This window comes from Parus major, chromosome 7 (assembly GCF_001522545.3).
Source record: "Parus major isolate Abel chromosome 7, Parus_major1.1, whole genome shotgun sequence".
Classification (NCBI taxonomy): Eukaryota; Metazoa; Chordata; class Aves; order Passeriformes; family Paridae; genus Parus; species Parus major.
This window is the reverse complement of record NC_031776.1, coordinates 22,231,358-22,252,444: the sequence shown is the minus strand read 5'-3', so window position 1 is coordinate 22,252,444 and position 21,087 is coordinate 22,231,358. Positions and strand designations below refer to the sequence as shown.

The window sequence follows — 21,087 nt, the reverse complement described above, 5'->3', positions numbered from 1 at the left end:
AGTGTTTTGGCAGCTGCTGGGCAGCTGTTTATGGCCCAAACACCAACCTGGGGTGGGCTGTGGTGGCTGGGGATAGTGGGGGTCTGTCTGCCATCCCCCATCCCAGTGCCCAAGTGGAGGCCCCTAGCCCCAGAGTGAGCACCCAAAGTAAGGGGACACCAGCTATCCCCATCTGGGAAGAGGCTGTGTTGGGGCAGATCACATTTGCTGTGAGCCCAGTGAGCCTAGGCTTTTCTAGGGCCACCCTCCTGTCCTCAAGAAAGCAGCAGTGAAACACAGGGATAATCTGCAAGGCCACTTCACAGCTCCCAGATGAAAAATACACTGCCCATCGGGACTCCACAAAGGGAAGGGGTGGCCAAGAACTAAACTGATGGTGCCAAGGAGGTGGGCAAAAATTGGGTGCCCAACCTGGGAGAGCTCGTGGGCTGAGGCTGGGAGCGCTTGGTGGCCCTGTTGAAGGAAGGCAGAACCACATCCACGGCTTCTCCATAGGCATTGGCCCTGAAGCACTGCTCTCCTGGCACTGGGTTGGGGGAACCCTAAACGGGGCCATGGGATGTACAACGCCATTCTCCATGCTCACTCACATGCCCCCAGCATGTGCCACTCACGCTCATACTCCTGTGCACACCCATGGGTACCCACATGCCTTGCATCATCAGGAATGCCTTCCTGCACAACCACAGCTCCTGTCAGCACCCTCAGTCCCCACATGCACACCTTGATGCCTCTGTGAACCTCCAGCACCCCCTGCACACCTCACACCACAGGGACAGTCGCTCCCGCTCCTCCATGCTATGCACAGCCCTCTCCCCATGTTCACTCCATGCCTCACGTATTTCCTGTCTGTCCCTACTCCCCACACACCTCTCACCATGCACTCTCACCGTCCCCATTAACACTCACCCATGCCCCCACACCCTGCCTATTCACCCTATGCCTCAATCACATTCAATCCACACTGTCCACACTCTCCTTACACCCGTGCACATCTGCCCCACACCCAGTGCACAGTCATACCCTCAACACTCCACACACGCTCACCACTCACCCTGTTTCTCTGTACTCCATGCACACTCACCCCATGCCGTGCACCCCTATGCCATACCTAGTGCCCTCTCACACCCCTGTGGCCTATGCGCTTACCCCACACCATACACACATCACACCCCATGCATGCTCACCTGTGCGCTGCCTTCTCACCGTGCTCAGGTACCAGGGTCCCCCCTACTCATGCATGCTGTGCACACTCACCTTTGTCCCACACACACTCAGACAAGCCATGCACAATCACCCCTCACCCTGTGCCCTTACCCACACTTGGTGCACTCTCACGCTGAGCACATTCGCTCCACGCCTGGTGTGTGCTTATCCCACGCCACGCACATTCACTGTGCGCACACTCTGCTTCCATCCTCGTGCCCACCACTAAACCCCACGCCCACAGCACTTTCCCCATGCCCTGAGCGCACCACCCCTCGCAGCGTGCAGTCCCCCAAGTCCCCACGAATATAGTCCCACCCCACGCAGGCTCACCCCACGCACAGTCCCCCACACCTGCACACATTCCCACGGGCCACGTACGCCCAGCTCTCCCCGCGCTCAGACCCACATGCTCACCCCACAGCACCAACACTTACCCCGCACCCTGCGCACACTCCTCCGCGCTGAGCGTTCCCACCACACACACTTCTCCGCGCCGTGCCCGCTCACCCCGCACACCGTGCCCACTCACCCCGCACACCGTGCCCGCTCACCCCGCACACCGTGCCCACTCACCCCGCACACCGTGCCCACTCACCCACGTTGTGTCCACCCCACGCCTCTCTCCCCCCCGGCCCCGCGCCCACTCTCCTGCCGCCCGTGCCCGCTCGCCCCCCCCGCCGCCCGCTCCCTCCCCGGCAGGCTGCGTGCGACACGCCGGCTCCCCGCCCCGCTGCCACCCTCTGCCCCGTCCTTCCCCCGCGGGCTCCTGTCTGGACGTGTCGGGACTCGGGCTCCGGGCGCTGAGTAATGCTCGGCGCAGCGCGATCCCAGGCAGAGCCGCTGCCGCCGCCGCTCCGCGCCCCGCGCTCCCGGGGCGCTCCGGCCGCGACCGTGCTCGCTCCGCCGGAGGCCCGGCGACACCGGCGGCGGGGGGCGGCGGGGGGGCCGCGGCTCCCCATGTGCCTGCGGGCCCCGCGGGAGCCGCGGAGCCGCTCGCCCGGCGAGCCCTGCCCACGCCCGCCGCGGCCCCGGAGCCCCGGGGCGCCCTGGGGAGCGGCGGGGGAGCGCACCCCGCGGGCCGAGGGCCCCCCCGGCCCCCCGGCACGTCCTGCCATGGGGGGCTGAGCCGGGGGGCTGTGCGCGGCGGGGCGGCGGCGGGCAGGGCGGGGGGCGCGCAGCTCTCGCCGGGCTCGGAGGGCGCCGGGGCGGCGGGAGGCGGGGGGGGCATCCCGAGAGGATGGCAGAGCCGCCCCGGCGAGCCGAGCCCCGGCGCGCAGGGAGCCAGTGAGAGGGAGGAGAGGGGAAAACACAAACAAGCAAACAACCCACAACAAACAAAGCGGGCAGAGAGCAGCGCCGAGCCCCGCCGCCCCTGCCCCAAAGGCGCCCGCCCGCCCGCAGCCCGCACAGCCGCTGCCCCAGCGAAGATGCGCCCGGCCCTGGCCCACGGACTCTGCTCGCTGCTGCTCAGCCTCTGGGTACCCAGGTAGGAGCTGCACCCCTCCATCCCCAGCCCCGTCGCTGAGAGCCCAGGCCCCACGGGGAGGGCGCCGGGGAGCCGCCGCGCCCTGCCCCGCGCCGGGGGCGGTGTGCCCAGGGGGCTCCTGGAGGGGTCCCGCCGCCCCAGCCCGGCCCCGCACGCCTGCGGCCCCCCGTGCAAGGGGCTGTCAGGGCTGCTGCTCCCCTCCGCCTTCCCTCGTCCCGACGGAACGCTGGTGGGATGCCCAATTTCTCCCGCTCCAAGAAGCTGTCCCCCTTCCTCCCCGGCCGGAGACGCTCCAGTGCCCGCCCCGACTGCCTCAGTTTGCCCGCTCGCCCGCGGAGAACGGGGGAATGCCGGGTGGGATGTCACTGTCGTGGGGGTCGGTGCCTACTGGATCCCCCCGCGTCCCTTCCCTGGCTCCACCTGTCCTAAATACTAGAGGGGTAAGAGGGGGCCACCTGCTTTCCAAAAACCGAACCCCAAATTCACCATCCCTGTCCGTCTTCGCCTTCCCTCTGCCCGCTCCCAAACTTGTGCACTGCAGGCAGCCAGGGGTTAATCCTGGTGCTGGTATGAGTGTGGTGTGTGTGTGGGGGGGGTGTCCCCCGCCCTTCCCCCTCCCTCCAGCCCCTTTAAATATAATTTGTTAACGTTGGGACTTGTATTAATTAAAGCAGCAGCCGCTGCAGCCTGTGACCTGGGGGCCTGTCACCGTGAAATCAAGTTTAAATCCAGATTTAAAGGGGGAAGAGAGCTGGGGGGAGCGCTGTATCCTTCCTAAGAAGTGTGACAGTGACAGCTTCTTGTCGGTCCCTGGCCCTCCTGAGCCCTGGGTGGAGCAAGAGGCAAAGGACCGTCCCTCTACTCTCCGGAGCCCCTGCCTCAGTTTCCCTGCAGTGCAATCGGGAGAAAGGCTGTAACATCACCCCCATCCCGGGATGCCCTGGGAAAAGATGGCAGACGCTGTGTCAGGCTCAGGACACATAGGGAACAAAGTCGTTGCAGTGCTCAGGGCAGGAACTCCTGTGGTTGGAGATGGTGGTAGCTGTGTCCTGCTCTGCATCTTTTGTCAGCCAGGGCTTGCTTGACAGTGGAAATGAGTGCAGGAAGCCGGGAAGAAGATTTTCTCTCCTGTGTAGGGGTTTTGGAGGGATGCACTCCCTTTGTCTCTCTTCTCTGCTCCACCTTGACTCTCCCTATTGGAGTCACTGTGGATTTGCACTGGGGCATATTCATATACCACCCATGAAAGTGGTGGGATGGGTATAAACACCCTTGGGAAGCTGGAGAAAGCAGCAGCCTGATCCTGACCGTTCTCCCTGTCCCCTGAGCAAGCTGTAATTCAGCAGGGACACTGGGGCTGAACTCTCCCTCCAGAGCTGGGTGAGCTCTGAGCTGGGGAACTCATCCCCTCACAGCTGCTTCTGTCCATGTACCTGCATCAGGCTTGCAGGGCTTGAGGGAACAGAGGGGGAGTAACCCTTCTCCCCAGGACCTGGCAGCTGCAGTCCCTCCAGCATCCTCCTCCAAGTCTTGTTTCTGTAATCAAAGCTCAAAGGGCTTTGAGCTCCTCTCTTCTCCCAGGGACCCAGCTCTTGCTTGTCCCAGGGAACAGGGAGAGACCTTCCTGGGGAGAGCTCTCAGCAGGGACCAAGGTCTCCTGAACGAGCAGTAGGGTAGCGCTGAGCTCCTAGTGGACCATGCTGCAAGATGCTGGATGCTGCTGGGTGTCCCATTGCCTGCTGCTTGTTTTGTGGGTCTTCCACTTGGACACTGCTTATCCCAGAGTCCTTCAAGCCATTCCCTGGAGTTGGGCAAACACTTCCTACTGTCTCCTTCTTCAGATTTGTCTGTCATGTGTACCACTGTATTAGCTCCAGGCATCTCTTTCTGGACGTGCTTTGTCTCCCCACATCCCACATCCCATATTCCATCTCCACACACTCCATCTACTTCCCCATTTCCCCAGGGAACATCTCTATTTGTAGCCCTGCCATGGACCATGTGCCTCTCCTAGCACCCATCCATTTGCTGCTCTCTGTGCTTCTGTGGCCATGTGCATCTGCTTCAGTGAGGTTAGGATGTGACAGTGGACTTGGGATTGTTGCTGGGAGCTTGAGAATACCTGGCACAGTGCTTGGCTCCATATTTCACAGCTGAGTTGAAAAGGCTGATGACTCCCTTTACCTCCCTTACAAGGACCAGCAGTGTTGGGGGATACAGGAGATGCAGGGAGGGGATCAGCCAGCATCAGAGGTGGAGGCAGACCTGGAATGGGCCTTCTGCTCTAGGGTCGCTCAGTTCTCTCAGGGGGAAGCTTTCTGTGGAAGGTAATCTGGGGCAATGAGTGCTGAGAATCTGCAGTGCATGGCCAGTGTGGGAGATGCCTGGGGGAGCACACAGAGAGAGAGTGCAGTCCTGGGAGATGCTGGGCTCCAGAGCCAGGATGGTCAGATTTGACTGCTGCTGGGCAAAGGCTGCCAGGGTGTCTGTACTGTACTTACGTTGTTGGAGGGGACAGCAGCCCCAGTGCTGCTTTGTATCTCTGCCCAGGTAAGCTGCTGCTGAGCACAGGGTTTTTCCAACCTTCCCTGTAGGCAATGGGTGCAGTGTGGATTGAGGAGAATCTCCCTTCCCCGTGTGTGTGTCCCCCACAGACTTTTCCCCTTCTCCAAATGGAAAACCAATTGGCTGACATTGCTTGCTCTGAGCTCAAGGGTGTCCTTTTCCCTCCCAGCTCCTGCTCCAATGAGATCCTGGGCCTGAAGCTGCCATCAGAGCCAGTGTTGAATGCCAACACGGTGTGCCTGACCCTGCCGGGGCTGACGCGGCGGCAGCTGGAGGTGTGTGTGCGCCACCCTGACGTCACCGCCTCGGCCATCCAGGGTATCCAGATTGCCATCCATGAGTGCCAGCACCAGTTCCGGGACCAGCGCTGGAATTGCTCCAGCCTTGAGACCAAGAACAAGATTCCATATGAGAGCATCATCTTCAGCAGAGGTAAGGGTTGGATGGTTCCCCTCCTGTCCCACTATCCAGCACTGGCACTCTGGAGCCCTCCTGGGTTCCCCCTGTGCCCCTGCACAGCTCTTCCCTGGCCCAGGGGATGTGGCGAGCTCTTCAGCATCCCCATGGATGAAGGCAGAGAAATGTTAGTCTGCCAGATGAAGGAGCACTGCACTATGGCAAAGCTGCTCCATGCACTTTGTACCTGCACTGGCCCTTGTCCTGAGCTGCTCCTTCCTGACCAACTCCAGCTGCTTCAAAGGCTTTTTTCAGGCCCTCCTGCTTTCTGGCATCTTCTCCCTGTGTGGCGTAGGTTGGTGTTTGGAGCAGTGCCAGGGGTGTGCAGCATAGTTGGTGGGTCTGAAGGTGGATGCCATGCTCTGGGATTTGGTTTGGTGGGTACCGTTGAGCATCTTGGCTCAGTCCTGCTCTGGGGATGGTGTTTTAGTGTATTGTGATGAACTGAAATGCCCTTAACCAGTGGGGCATAGCTCTGTGAGCCTGTCACCCTGGTGTTCTGCCCTTATCTTCACTTTCCAATGCAGAGAGCTATGGGCTCTCTGTTTTGTGGGACCCTAAAGCGTGATGGCAGAGGGGACAGGGATACAGGCTGTCCTGGGAGCTCACAGAGCCCTGCAGAGTGCTCACCTGTCCACAGAGCCCGAAGCTGCACTGATGAGAGAACTCTCCCAGCTCTCCACATTCTGCCAAGGATCCTGGTGTGAGGATCTCATCTGCCTCGCAGTCATTTCTGGCTCTGCATCAGAGCCTCCCTGGCTGATACTCTCTCCCCCAGGGGCAGATTCTGGGGCTGGCCTGCATGGTGCAGGTTACAGTTGTGACTAGATGGGATCTTCTAGTGGACCTGAATGTATCTTTTCACCTGAGTATCCTTTCTTGAAGCCTGTGCCTCAGCATATTTCTAAGTGCCCATTGTCATAGACCATGGTCAGGAGGACAATATGGTGCCAGTGTCTGGCAGTCAGGGTGCTGAGGGCAGGCCAGGTGCCCTGCACACATACCACTCCTCCAGCTCCCAATAAAGGAGAAAACTATCTAAGAAACTGTTCACATACCCTCTTTTTGAGCCTCTCAGCCTGATGCCCAGCAGAGAGTTGCAGCCATGCACTCTTCTTCAAACAGCCTTCCACGTCCTATATCTTCTTTCCCTGGGACTATGAGGAGAGTCTCAAAGAAGAGAGGTTGGCAGCTTGAGGCTTACATGTCATTGAGGGGATGTGGTGGCAGGAGCCCACAGGAGCAAGCAGGGAGAAGGCTGGAGAGGGGATCACAGAAGCATTTTGGTGTTCAGGGATCCCTCATGTCCAGGGCAGCCTGGACAGCCTCACTGGATGGAATGCTACCTCGGAGCATGTGTGGCAGCAGGGCTGTGGTCCTGCTGTGGAGCAGCCCTGGTCTCTCTCAGGACCTTAGTGCCTGGAGAAGTGCAGCATCTCTTCCCTCTGTGAGCAGTGCCCAGGTTAGGGCCTGGCAGGAAGGGTGGGGACTGTCAGCCCTGATAAGCATCGAGGTATTTCCAGGTCCTCTGAGGAATGCGATTCACTTCTAGTCTCCTCAGGCATCAGGAGACACTGACTTGCTGGCTCAAGTTGCTCACACACCCAGACAAACTTCCTTGCTCCGGGTCCCACCAGGCTGGGTAAGAAGCACCAGCAGCAGAGAGCATTGACCTGCATCCCTCCCTTGGCTCACCTTGTCTGCTGGTGGCCCCAGTGACTTGCACCTCACTTCTGTCTCATGCTCCTGCAGCCCTTCCTGCTGCCAGGGCTGAGACCGATGGGTGTGGGGACTCCCACAGACCCTGGACTCCAGCCCCCATCTTGAGCTACTGGATATGTCTCAGCCCAGGCTCTCAGCATTGGTGGGATCCTGTTCTCTGGGATGGAGACACAACATCCATCAGCAGGGCAGGATGGAGGTAGGGCTGGAGCATTAGAGCAGGCAGACATCTCATGGCCCTCCTGTTTTGGCAGCAGAGGTTGCAGGACGAGCCCCAAGCACTCAAGCATATCTCCAAGCTTGGAGCCATTCTGGCATGGAGCAAACCTTAAGGCTGGAGCCCTGGCCCACTTTGAACTCACTCATGTCCCTCAGTAACAGTGCTGGAGCTCTGAGCTTTGCCTTCCAGCTGTTACAGGCACAGCCATCAGAGAGGGGATGCATCTCAGCAGCCCAGTGCTGGAGGAGAGGCGAGTGGTACAAGCAAGGGGTGCAGGCTCCGTGCTGCAGACTTTAATGTGTCTGACCTCCAGGGACCAGGTCTCTGCTCTGTGCTCTGCCCCATCCTTGCCATGCCTGGGAATGCAACGTTCTTGTAGGATCATTGTTTGTAACCCGAAGTGACAGACCCCTTTAATCTTTCATTCCTTTTCCCACTTCTTCTGCCATCAGTTCAGCCGTGCGTGAATCTCACTTTAAATTATTTGTAGCTGGCTTCTCCCTCCCGCTCTCCCTGCTTGGCTCCGCTCCCCAGCTCTGTCCTGTCCTCCTGCATCTCTCACGTCTTCTCCAGTGTGGGCATGAGCTGGACAGGAGGCAACACTGTTCCAATCTGTCCCATGGTGCCTATCCCGCACTCTTCCCACTATCCAGGCACTCAGTGGAGCCAGGGACCTCATCCCCTGGGGACAGGCAAGAGGACAATGGCAAATGCGTGCCCATGTCCTCATCCTGCTGAGCTGATCCCACAAAGTGTCCTGGGGAGACAGGAAGAAGAGACTTCAAATCGGACAGGGCTGGGAGTCTGGGGTGCCTTCAGGGCAGCATAGCTGGAGACAGGGATGCTGACAGCATCCTGGGCAGAGCACAGACCTGGGAGATGCTGCCATCCCTGGGGCATGGGAAATGGTATCTGAGGCATAGCAGCAGGTTAATGGAGGGGCAGGGGGATGCCCAGGAGTTTGCCATCCCTGCTTTCACAGAGCCATTGGGTTTTTTTGAGACACCATTATGGTCTGTAGGTTTTTCAGGTCTGGTCTTCTGATGCTGCATCCTTGAGGCATGGGATGTTCTTTGTACCCTCTGTTGAATCTCCAGTGCCACCTGCACCCCTCCCACCCTCCTTGGCTCATGTCCCCTCCATGTTAAGCCAGGCTCAACAGTGCTATTGCAAATTCTCCTCCAGTCTTCCCTGGCTCCCCAGATGGCTGCCTATGTACTCACCACCTTCCTGGCCATTCTCTGGCACTGTCATTTCTGCCAGGACTCTCCAGTGCTGTTCCTGGTCCCATCCTTCTCTGCTACATCTCCCTCTCCCTCCATGTGCTCACCTGGCTGACAGAGACATCCTCTCCTGGCCTGAGAAGATGTGGGGGAATGGAGCAGTGAGGTGGAGGCAGGTGTCTGTGTCTACACCAGCAGTGGAAATAGGTCCCCTGCTCCTGCTTCAAGGCTGAGCAGCACGATTGTGTCCACCTCAGTGGAGAGGATGGCCTGTTGTTCTGGTATATTGTCCCACTACAGCATCTGTGGGCCGCCAGGCACTGTGTGGCTTGTCTGGGCTGACCCAAGCCTGGCTGCCTGACAAAAACCAAGCTGCAGATGGTGGTGGGTCACTGAGTCTTGGTCCTTGTCCAGTATGTGTGCACCCAGGGTGCCATCAGGGCTGGGACTGTCTGGCTGATGGCCAGGGGCAGTTTGAGGTATGCTGTGGGACTGACTATTCCCCTTTCCTCATCCTAACCCCAACCCTGTCTACATGGAGCTCTGAATAAATTAGGATCCCCATGGAGGGGCTGGATGTCCTTGAAGGCATTCAAAGGGCTCATGGTTGGAGGGGACATGTCTCTGGAGTGCAGTATCTCTTGGTTCCTGCAGCCTTTGGAGAGGCCGCTTGCCCCATGTCCTCCCTGGAAGGGCTCGCTGGTGACAAGGGGTCTGCATGGCCATGGCCAGATCTTGATTTCTTCCAGCAGGGAGTGGGGAACTCCCTGCAAGGATGGAAACACCAGGTGCTGGGGCCCAGCCAGCTGTGAAACGGAGCTTGGGGAAGCTTTGCTGTGTGCTGAGGGAGGCAGGTGCTGTTACAGCTATCCAGGGAGATGCTGCCAAGCTCAGGACCCTGGAACCCAGCTCTGCAGAGCCCCAGCCAAGCTCCGGTGCCCGCAGACCGCAGCGCCTGGCCTGGCGCACCTGCAGCTGGGCTGCTGGCAGGGTTTTGTGTACCCCCAGGCAAACCAAGGGCTTTGCCCACCTGGCCCTCAAGGACATGCGGGTGCTGTGGACGCTTGGCTTCGTCCCTGTGGGTTCCCCATTCCCTGGACCTTCTCCCCACTGACGGTGCAAGTGGGACCCTGGGGCCAGGCAGGATTCCTGGTGATGTGGGGCTGAGCTCGGCTCCCTGCAGCCTGCACAACAGCAAGGGCTGCTCTCTCATGGTGCCGTGGGCGGACAAGCAGCGAAGGCTGCGGGCTGTCCCTGGCATGCTCAAGAAGGTGCAGGGAGGCAAGTTGGGATCTGCAGGGAGGCATTTAGTGCCTGGTGCTGGGCCAGACCCTGGCAGGTTCACCTGCAGTTTAATTAGGGAGAGGGGAGGGGAGGGAGCGGGGCTGGGGGAGAGGCAGCGTGTCGGGACTGGCCGTCTCGGCAGGCCTCGCAGGAGGTGGCGGGAGAAGTTCTCCTCTGCCTTTTATCAGGGCTGGGGCGATGTGCCCACAGCTCCTGGCAGCTACACCCCGCTCCTGGGGGGCATTGCCATGAAGGGGGCAGCTGAGCATCCCTGGAGTACCGTAGGGTGGGCCTACATGAAGCTGTCCTGCTGGCTCCCTAAATGCCACCCAGGCATTGCAGTGATGGGTGCTGGGAAAGAATTGCTGCCTGGACGTGATGGTCAGCTGTGGGACGAAGGCCATCACTCCAGCTCTCCCTGGTCTGCAGGCTGTAGAGCCTGGAGCTGTCCCTAAGCCAGCCCTGTAGACTTCATTGCTCATCTGCTTGAAAAATGGAGGAACTTCAGCATCCGTGGTGGAGCCAGGGCTGCTGGGACTTGAGGTCTTGCTAAATGACCCCCCACCTCGTAGGCACATCTTGACAGGGAAAACTTTCCCTCATAAGAAAGCTGCTTTGGAATTTGACCCGGGGAAGAGAAACCTGTCCTCTTTGCCTAGCATGGTCTTTGAGTACACAGCAGACTGGATGCCGGTGGTGATGTCAGGATTGTGTTCTCCGTTCCCTCTTCCCTGAAGGATGCAATACTTCTTAAACCTTCCACAGCTACACCTCTTCTGTGGTCTCTGGGGGGATAAGGTGGTTCAAAAATCACTGCTGAGGTCTTAGGTGGCTGGGGTTGCTGGAGAGCCTCCCTCCAAAGGGCTCAGGGCTGGCCACCACATGCCACTCTCGGCTGTGGTTCCTGGAAGCTTCCACCCTTGCTGAGCCCACAAGGCAGGTGGTTGTTGCCTGCAGCCATGCTGCTCGTTGCTTTGCTTCAATCCTCTGTCTCTGGTGTGGCTGGGGTAGAGCAAGGAATGTAAACTGAACTCCTAGCAGAACCATACTGGCATGGCTGCTGTGATCCCAGGGCTGCCCTGACCCCCTCCTCCTCTTTGCTCACAGCTCCCCCTGAGAGCAGGTGGGGGAAGAAGGGGAGAAAGCAGGGAAGAATGGTGGGGCCAGGCAGAGTGATACTGAGCAGGGAAAGGACCATGATGAGATGGGAACAAGGCTTCCTGAATGTTTTGATGTCATGTCCTGGGGACCAGTCTGTCCCCTGCCCACAGCCTGGGGAATGGCAGCTCCAGGGACAAGGACCCATACCTCATTCATCAGCTCACATGTACTTGCAGAGCACTAGAGGAAGAAGGACTGGGGCTTTAACCCACGGGTTTCCAGCCATGGAGGGTGCCCAATCAACCTGACCTCTTTACCTGTAAGAACATGGGCTTGCTAGACGGACTGGGTGGGGTAGAGCTTGTGTCTGGACTCCAGCAGGGATTTTAAGGAGATGCCACACCAGAAATTATTTTTTTAGGCTGGAGAAATGTGCGAGAAAGAGGCAGGGCTGAGAGGAGGGAGTTGTGCTGAAAGAAGGGTTTGCTGCCCCTGTCCTCAGGTGCTGGCTGTGCCAGAAGCTGAGGATACCCAGCAGAGTGGCAGTGACAAATTGGGCTGTGCCCAGGTTTGGTATATGAAGGGCTGAAGCTGGCCCAGATAGCGGGATCGGAGAACTGATGTAGGGAGGATTTGGGAATCCAGGAGACCTTTCTGTGTGGGTTCTCCATCCTCCATTGCTCACCTGGGGACTGAAGTTCCCCAGATGTGGGCCTTCATGCTCCAGCAGCGCTGTGGGTGTGTTGTAGGCACTGCCTGCCAGCACTCTCCCTGGGGAGGCTGCACAGCACAGTGTACGCACCAGCAGCCCCATTACCTGCCCGCTGAAAAATGTTGTTCAACTTGTGCATGGAAAGAGGCAGGCTGAGAGCAAGCTTGTCCCACACCAAGGGGAAGCTGGGAGAGGCTCCTGCTGGCTTTTAAGCAGCGCCTCGTTAATTTTTTAAATGCACCAGTGTCAAATTAACACACAAAAGAGCAGCATGACTTTAAATGCAGGTTTCCGGGCTGCATTTCATTTTCCTTTAATAAGATCATAGCGTTTGCTCAGCGGGCGGCAGCGAACCACGGAGGAGACGTGCGTGATGGAGAGCACTGCCAAGGACGGGCGACAGCAGTGGTTGCAGTCTCACCTCTCCTGACTCTGTGGCACAGGCAGGGAGCTGGCAGAGTGTTGGGGTGCTCACCCAAGACCCCCATGGCATGGACCTGGTAAAGAAAATACCCCAAAACCTGTTGTCTGTTCAGCTGCGTCAAAGCCAGGGCCAATCAAACTGCTCATGTCCAACAGAGAGAGAGGCTGGGAACTCCAGCTATTTATTTATTCACATGTGACGCCACGGCACAAAATCTGCCTCTCCCTCCATCCTTGCCTCATGCTGGGGCCAGTCACTGTGCACCAAAGCAAAGGACACCGCAGGCTCCCCGCCTGACCTGGGAACCACAAACAAAAATATTATTTAGCATTTCAAATAAAACAGAAACTCCCACGGAGGAGAGGGTCTTCACCTGGCTTCAGTGAAGCCAAGAGATTCTCAGGCACCTCCTGCACACAGCCACATGGAGCCCCATGGAACTCTTTCTGTGAGACCTGTCCCTGTCCCCATCTGCCCTGTCCCCAGCTAATGACACTTGTGGATGTCCTCACTCCCTAGTGTTTAATGACAACCAGCTGTCGGCTCTGGCAGTGCACGCTGTGGTCACGGCATTCTCTCGCTGACTAGGGATGCTCATTTTTTTCCAGCGTGGTATCACATTTAGAGCTTCATGTGGGACCTGGCAGAGTTCAGAGTGGGAAGGCAGATGAATGGGGCTGGACAGGCAGTGCAGCCTGCTCTTTTTGCTGCCTAATCTGCACCCTGTGAATAAGCTAAAGTGGCCCATTCTTCAGCAGAAATATCTCTAAGCCAGTGTTATATTTAGTATAGTAGGAAATGCTGAGTGGGGAGGGGAGAAGGATTGCCTTTCCCACCAGAGCCATGATGCTGATGCCTGAGCAGTGCCATGGTGGCATCTCCTGGAGTAATGTGCTAGCAGGGTGATGGTGGAAGCTGGGGTCCCAGCTAGGGCAGGGCTGCAGTGTGTCCTGGTGGGGGCTGGAGAGCAGAGTGGGGATTCACTCGTGGCCTATGTGGGAGCTGGAGCACTGGGGAAAAGCAAGACACAAGCTGAACCTCCAACTCCCTACACCCCAATGTGATGATGAACTCATCCAGCCCCCCACAGGGGTCACACCACCCAGCCTGAGCCCCCACTCTCTCCTTCCTTGCAGGCTTTCGGGAGAGCGCCTTTGCGTACGCTATAGCGGCTGCCGGTGTGGTGCACGCCGTGTCCAACGCCTGCGCTCTTGGGAAGCTGCAGGCCTGCGGCTGCGACCAGAAGCGCCGTGGCGATGAGGAGGCTTTCCGGCGCAAGCTGCATCGTCTCCAGCTGGAAGCCATGAACCGTGGCAAAGGCATGGTGCACGGGGTGCACATGGAGCACATGCCAGCAGAGACCCCTGGCCTCCAGGACTCCTGGGAATGGGGAGGGTGCAGCCCCGATGTGGACTATGGAGAGAAGTTTTCCAAGGATTTCCTTGATTCCCGGGAAACCTACAGGGATATCCACTCCCGGATGCGGCTGCACAACAACCGCGTGGGCCGGCAGGTGAGTGGGGCGCTGGTGACAGTTGTGGGGAGATGATGGTGGGAACGGGGTCCCCAGGACATGTGTGGAAAGGCTGTGAGGGACTCACGCTAGCTTCTGTGGAGCCATTTGTGAGTCTGGGATTGCCCCAAAGGCACCACCTTTCCCCAGTCTTGCCCAGAGCAAAGGTGGTGATGCCCATAGCAGGACTGGGCTGCAAGGATACGCTGGTCAAACACCTGCTGGGAGCAATACCTCTGAGCATTGCTGCTGTGGCCTTGCCAAGGAATGCTGTCCCAGGCCACTGTCACCTGTCTGTGCTGCAGTGGTGTTACTGGGGTGGCACAGCAATGATTCTGGCTCCTGCCTCTCAGGAACTGTGTGAATTGGTGTTGGGGAACTGCAGTGGGAAGCTAAGGACAGGGAGGAGAAAGTCACTGGCATCATGGGGATACAGCATAGATTCTGCCACACCCAGCTATGTCTCTGCCTCCAGAAAGGGAGCCAGTGGAGGAGGAGACAGATGTGAATGAGATTGAGTTAGGCACTGGGCACCCATACCAGCTGGGAAATACAGCATGCCCTTGGGAGCAGAGGTGACAGCCCAGAGCTGTGTCCCCTCTCTCTAGCAGTGTGCTGGAGCCTGTCCAGGCAAGCAGGACAGCCTCCCCTCCATTCTTATGATGTCGGGTCTTGTTAAAGGTACTAATTAGTAGCTCACTCTGTCTGGAAGCTGAGGTTTAAAAGCAGCCTGACATTGGAGACAAGAAGCATTCAGGCAGGAGGAGTTGCATTTCCCTGCCTGCTTTTGCTCACAGCAGGTGCCTGAGAGATCACAGTTATTGAATCCAAAAGGACATGTCTCCAGGACCCCAGCCGCATGCTGCCAGGGCAGTGCCAAGGGATGTGTAGTGGCTGTAGGAATAAATAATTAAAGGTCAGAATTCCACAGGGAATGTTCCTTGGGATGGCTCAGACACTTGGATGTGCCTCTTGCTTTGAGCATGTTTGAAGCCAGCTGTGAGGTGAGGGTGCTGCAGATCAGGACCTTAATGTGTGGCTTTCCCTGATGCTGGACCTGTGCTTTACCACCGTGGAAAAGCCACCCCAGTTTGTCCAAGCTGTAAATGTCTGGGGAATACCAAAGCTTTTGATTTGTTTTGCTTTGTTTGCTTGTGTGTGGTGAAAGCTTACTCAGTGTTAGGCAGCTAAATCCTCTGCAGGCTGCTCTGGCCCAGTCTGGACAAGACGCCCATACCGGTTCTGACTGCAGGGCTCATCCTGATTCCTCTACATCTCTCCATGCTCCAGATTTCTGGGACTCCTGGCAGTGCTCAGAAACCTGTGGTCCCTGTTCCCTGTGTCCCAAGAGAAACCTCACAGCCTGCAGAAGGAAGGGAATGTGAGAGAGGAATATTTGCTCTGGCAGGATGTCACGAAACATTTCCTGTGGGATCCAGTAACAGTGAAAATGCCTGGGGTCTGCTTGTCCCTGAGGGCAGGCAGGCATGGGACTGGCAATGTCAGCTCTTGGTGGCTTCAGAGACAAGATCTGGAGTGATGAAAGAAGCTTCGGAGCTAGAAGAAGAGACAGAAGAAGACTAAAGGAATAAAGGAGGGAATGGTACCTGTGCAGGTGGGGAAGCAGTGCCTGGACAGGCTGCCCAGCTGAGGGACCTTGCTGAGATGAGGGTGTGAGCCCATGTCTGATGGCTGTGGGTGCCAGGCACCGGAACAAGAAGATGCTGGACCTGGTCTGTGTCTGTTGGTGCAGTGTTTATTGCCAGGGCTGGTCCTGGCTGTCCCACTGGGGATGGGTTCTCCAACTCCCCACCTGCTCTTTTAGCAATGCTGTGGGTCCCACCCAAGCCCCACTTACTACTAGGAGCAATGTTCCTGCTGTAATAAGCAACAATCTCCTGGGATTTCCCAGGGAAGGAATGACTGTGCTGATGGCACAGGTCCTCCCCTCCAAGTCCTGAGGCTTGAACCTCTTTAGTGAGCAGTGATGTGGACATGGAAGCCTCATGCTGTGCCCTGCCATTCACCATCCCTCTCCATTGCACCAAGTAGCTGCAGCACCCAGAGTTCTCCAGCATCTCACTGATTCTGAGCATCCTCTCTGTGGTTCCTGTGTATCCCAGGGGTGCTGTGTGTGTGGATAAGCCTGTCTCCCAGCTCAGACCCTGCAATGCTGGAGGGAGGTGACAATTCCATGAATGGTGGCATCCAGGTGCCATGAGATGTGGGTTTCTGTAGTGTAGTGGTTATCACGTTCGCCTGACACGCGGAAGGTCCCTGGTTCGAAACCAGGCAGAAACACACTGATTTTTTCCTTTTCACGAAGCTGGGCAGGGCATTGCAACTGCAAGGGATGTGCAGCATCCTCTGATAGTGGCCGTGGTGACCTTGGTCCTGAGGAATAGGGAGCCCTGGGATAGTCACTGCTTGGTCCAACTCAAGACTGAGGTGGGTGTTCTGCATCCCTGGGAGGCAGCAAGCTCCCCAGCAAAGAGCAGCAGGAGTGTGAAAGAGATTTTGCAGGTCCTCCTAACTCACCAGATCAGAGAGCGAGAGAGGATGAAAGGAAGCCAGGAACTACCCATTACCCTCACAACAAAGACCTACGATAAAGCTCTTATGAGCGTGCCTGGGAGGAGCTGGGAATGTACGAAAGAAAGCACCAGCGAGTCCGGGCATGTGTCGAACTTGGGTGTCTATGAGACAGGGAAAGGACAGGTAAGGGTGCATGGAGAAAATTCAATGACAAAAGAAGCATGGGGCCAAGACTCAGATGAGTCTTTCTTTCATCTCGTAGCTCTGCAAGGTCTTGTCCCCTCTGTGCTGCCTGTGCAGGAGGGAAAGAACATGCCATCGCTGGTCAGGGATGGATGGGTGTTGTGGTGTTGGTGCTCAGGATACTCAGCAGTGATGCCTTGGGCGATGGAGATGGCCACACTTGACACCTTCTTCAGCTCCTTCTGTGACCAGCTGTAGCCCCAGATGACTCCCTGTCCAGCTGTCACACCACTGTCCCCTCCATCCCAATGGGGAGCCTGATAGCCACAGCCTTGTAAGCAGATTTTTCCTGGTCCAGCCAAGCCAGCAGGGAGGGAATGTGGGAAAGGATGGGGTCCCAATGCCAGTGTGTTCCTGAGGATAGTGACAAGAACAGTGGCGAGCAGCTGGTGTTCCTGGCTGGCACACCCAGGACATGGTGGAGAGGCCAGGTGGCTCATTCCCTGTGAGGTGGAGGCTCTTCCCAGCAGGAGCAGGACTCTCAGCAGGATGAAATCCAAACTCCAGCCCAGCCCAGACCTCTCCACCATGTGCCCCAAGCTCCAGGTGTGTTTCCCTGACCTGCCTTCATTACCATAACTGCTTAGCAACTTGGAGATTTACTCTAAAACAAGAAACAAAAACTGCCCACCCGTACCTAAACAAGGCACTCCTGTCGCATGTGTCCCTCTCAGGGAGGGGGCAGGAATAGGCAACATGTGGCAGGCATGAAGCCAGGTAGCTGGGCAGGACTGGCATTGTAGGACAGCACCTTCCACAGGGACAGGTGTCCCCTGGAATCCCCCCACAAGCCCTGGAGCATGGCCCTGGGTATGGGGATCAGCCTGTGATAGTCTGCAAGCCCCAGCTGAACTCCTGGTGGGGTTTTGGTGTCCACATGGGAAGGGAGCTCGTTGAAGTCTGTGTGAGCACATGGATATGGGGGCACACAACCCAGCAGGGAATCCCTGTTGGGACAGAGGAGAGGATGTTATAAACTGTCTCTTTACAGGCTGTGAGGGGATGTATGGTCATGTTGTGCCCCTGGAGATTGATGGGCATGAGCTGTTTCTCCTGCCTTGGCCACAGCAGTACCCCTTACAGGCATGGGGGATGTAGGGGATCCCAGCATGTAGTCTACGGCTCAGCAGCCTTGTCCAGGGAGTCCAAGGAACTCCACACTGGCCTCTGGCCCCTGCATGAGCCGTGCTTTTGGGCTAGCCCAAACTACAGCCAGAGCCCAGCCCATGCACCCCGGCCCTTGAAGGATGTGGATGTATAGCTCTGGCCACACTGCAGCCTCTACAAACCGTAAGTCAGGGATGTGATCCCTGCTTGGAATTTGTGTGGTGGTGAGAGACAGTGCCTCAGCCCCCTGGCGCTGTGGCCAGGTTGGCTGAAGGAGAGCAGGCAAGAGCTAAAAGCAGAGCTGCTCCCAGGGCTCCCAGAACTGGAGCTTTATGGGATGAAGACCCTGGGGAGGGGAAAAGAAGGGGAAAGCATCCCTCCCACCTGGCCCACTTGCAGTGTGACTGCTGAGGTGCGTGGGAGACCCTTGCTCTGAGGGGTGTCCTATTATGGCTGCACAGATGCAGCCATGCTGTCTTTTAACTGGGGTGCAGGATCAGGTTGATGCTGCTGGAGCCAAGCAGCAGTGGGAGGTGAGATCCAGGCTCCTTCTCCTCCCTGTGCTCAAATAGCTCACCCTCTCCTTTAGGTGCCAATCCCTTGCTGAAACATAAAAGCCAGTTGGTATTGCCAGGATGGGAAGGGACAGGGTGTGGGACATGAGTTGCACTGGGCACAGCAACAGGGTGCAGCCTTGCTGGCTTTGCAGTTCCAGAGCTTTGATGGCTACTTATGACAGCCCTTGATGTTCCCGTAGTGCCAGCCCACACAGAGCTCCATTGTGGCTTCTCCAGTCCCCAAAACGCATCTCCTTCATGCTAACTCCTCTGTCCTTCCTTCCCCGCCCAGGTGGTGATGGACAACATGAGGAGAAAGTGCAAATGCCACGGTACCTCAGGGAGCTGCCAGCTGAAGACGTGCTGGCAGGTGACGCCTGAGTTTCGCCTGGTGGGGTCCCTGCTCAAGGACCGCTTCTACGGGGCCACCCTCATCCGGCCCCACAACCGGAACGCCGGGCAGCTGGAGCCGGGCCACGCTCGGCATCGCCGCCGGGCCGGCATCAGCGAGCTGGTTTACTTTGAGAAGTCACCCGACTTCTGCGAGCGAGAGCCGGCCCTGGACTCCTTGGGCACCCAAGGGCGCCTGTGCAACAAGACCAGCCCGGGCATGGACAACTGCGAGAGCCTGTGCTGCGGCCGCGGGCACAACATCCTGCGGCAGACGCGCAGCGAGCGCTGCAACTGCAAGTTCCACTGGTGCTGCTTCGTGGCCTGCGAGGAGTGCCGCATCACCGAGTGGGTCAGCGTCTGCAAGTAGCCCAGCAGAGATGGGTGCCCACCCCAGGGTGCCACGGACAAGCACGGACAACCCTGCGGCAGGGGAGGGAGAGGGGGATCGGCGCGGGGGGGAGGTGGAGCCGCGATACCCGCTTCCCTCCGCTCCGACGGAGCAGGAGAGGACATGCTCAGCACCCTCCAAAATCAGCACTTTGTCGTCACCTGGGAAGGGCAGGGCTGCCCGCTGCCCCCCAACCCCACATGAGAGCACCAAGGCTCCCGGCCCCGGGGAGCGCACGGCCATGCTGTACAGACCGCCGACACCAGCACCACTCGGGGGGGGGCGCAGGGTGGGCGTGGGGTTGGGGGACTGCCCGCTGGCACCCAGCGGTTCGGCGCAGGATGGGGTCGTGGACAGCGGCGCATGGGGAGCCCAGGGTGGGAGGGAAGTGGGGGGGGGACACACATTAGCACTGTGCACAAGTTCCTCCAACCACATGCGAGGCTGTGCTCGGAGCAGGGTGGGGCTGGAGCACCCCATAGGATGGAGAAGGGGCACAGCTCCCCGGGCTGGGGCTCACCTCTCACCTCTGGGCTGGCTTGGGCGGTAGCGTCATGGCCAGAGCGGCAGGTGCCCGGGGCTGTGCTGTGTGTGTCTGTGTTATTATATGGTAAGTTATTTTCTGATTGTGAATAAAAGTGGATTGGAGACAGCATAGGATATTTCAGGATGCAGCACCCTGCTCTTCCTGCTGTCCAGGACATCCTCAAGAGTGACAGAAGGATGGAGGAGGGCCCTTGGTGCTGCTGACCTACTTGAGTGAGACTTTCTCCTGGTGCTCTGCTGCCATCCCATAATAACTGTCCTATGAGCTGTTTGCAGACTGGCAGGAGGCGGAGACCCATTGCAGACATCCCAGACACTTGCAAGGTGGCTGCTGGGAAGCTTCTGCCCAGTTGGATGCATGCTAGACCCCATCCATCCCATGGGAATCCTGGCTGTTGTCCCCATGCCCATGACTATGCTGGGCTGGGAGCTGCCCCACTGTCTCCCACACTCCTGGGGAGGCATGGTGGGGCTGGACAGTAGGGAGAGGGGAAGGCAGTGTGGGTGAGCCAGGCAGTGGGGGTCCACAAATGGCAGCTTGTTGTGGTGGTGGGGAGGGCACCCATCTGTCTGCAGCAGCCTGCAGGGGCCAGGCAGTGAATCATGCTGCTGCTGTCTCCTGGCTGATAACTTCCCTGCTCCTCCCACGGCTGTGCACCCCTTGGGGCTACACAAAAAAATAGAAGTGAATTTAAAAAATAAACCTAAATCAAGGAGGAAAATACCAGGCTGGAAGGAAGCGAGCGCCCCGGGTGCAGCAGGGAGTGGCCAGTGTCCTCATTTCATAATGATCGCGCACACAGCTGGAGCTGGATCAGTTGGGATGGATGCTCTGCCCTTCACCACCCCTGGATGGGAGGGCTGCCTTTTCCCCTCCAAGAGGGACCATGTGCATGGGGTCCTTGCTTCTGGAACCAGGTGAGAAGAGGAAAATGTTTTAGGTGCTGGAAGTATAGAAACTTCAGTTACCTTGTGTCACCTCTGTGGCTCTGTCTGCCAGCACAGAAGGGACATGTGTTCTCCACAGTGGCTCCCAGCAGCAGAGACATTGTGCTGGTGTTCTTGCAGGGAACAGGATCTCTGCTTGGGATTTGGGGCACCTGGGCTTGCCCTGTGAGGCATGAAAGCAATGTTGTTCCCGTGGGGCAAGTTTACTCTGACAGGGCATGCTCCAGCAGTTCATTTTCCCTCCTGAGATCCTACTTTTTCATCTCCAGTATCAAGACCCTTTTTCCAGATCCCCAAGACTTTTGCCTTCTGGGCATTGCCCCAAGAACTAATTGGACAACATGAGGTTCCCCTCCCTCGCAGGCTGGCCAAAAGCGTGTCCCTAAGGTTATACTACTCCGGGCAGTGGAGCTCTGCACATCTATCATGCTCCAGCACTTGGTAGGTGACGTTGG

The 21,087-nt window shown here is 57.9% G+C and overlaps 1 protein-coding gene and 1 non-coding gene across 2 annotated transcripts; both read left to right on the top strand.

Annotated features, from left to right (window-relative positions):
- The first annotated feature begins 2,419 nt into the window (after window positions 1-2,419).
- Window positions 2,420-19,800, top strand: WNT10A (Wnt family member 10A). The gene is made up of 4 exons (XM_015634110.3): window positions 2,420-2,695; window positions 5,430-5,692; window positions 13,539-13,915; window positions 18,650-19,800. Exons 1-4 carry the CDS (start codon window positions 2,637-2,639, stop codon window positions 19,115-19,117), a joined length of 1,167 nt encoding a protein of 388 aa, XP_015489596.1. The 5' UTR covers window positions 2,420-2,636; the 3' UTR covers window positions 19,118-19,800.
- TRNAV-GAC lies at window positions 16,144-16,216 on the top strand. Its single transcript has one exon. It is a non-coding gene; the product is annotated as a tRNA-Val (tRNA).
- Window positions 19,801-21,087: the final 1,287 nt, after the last annotated feature.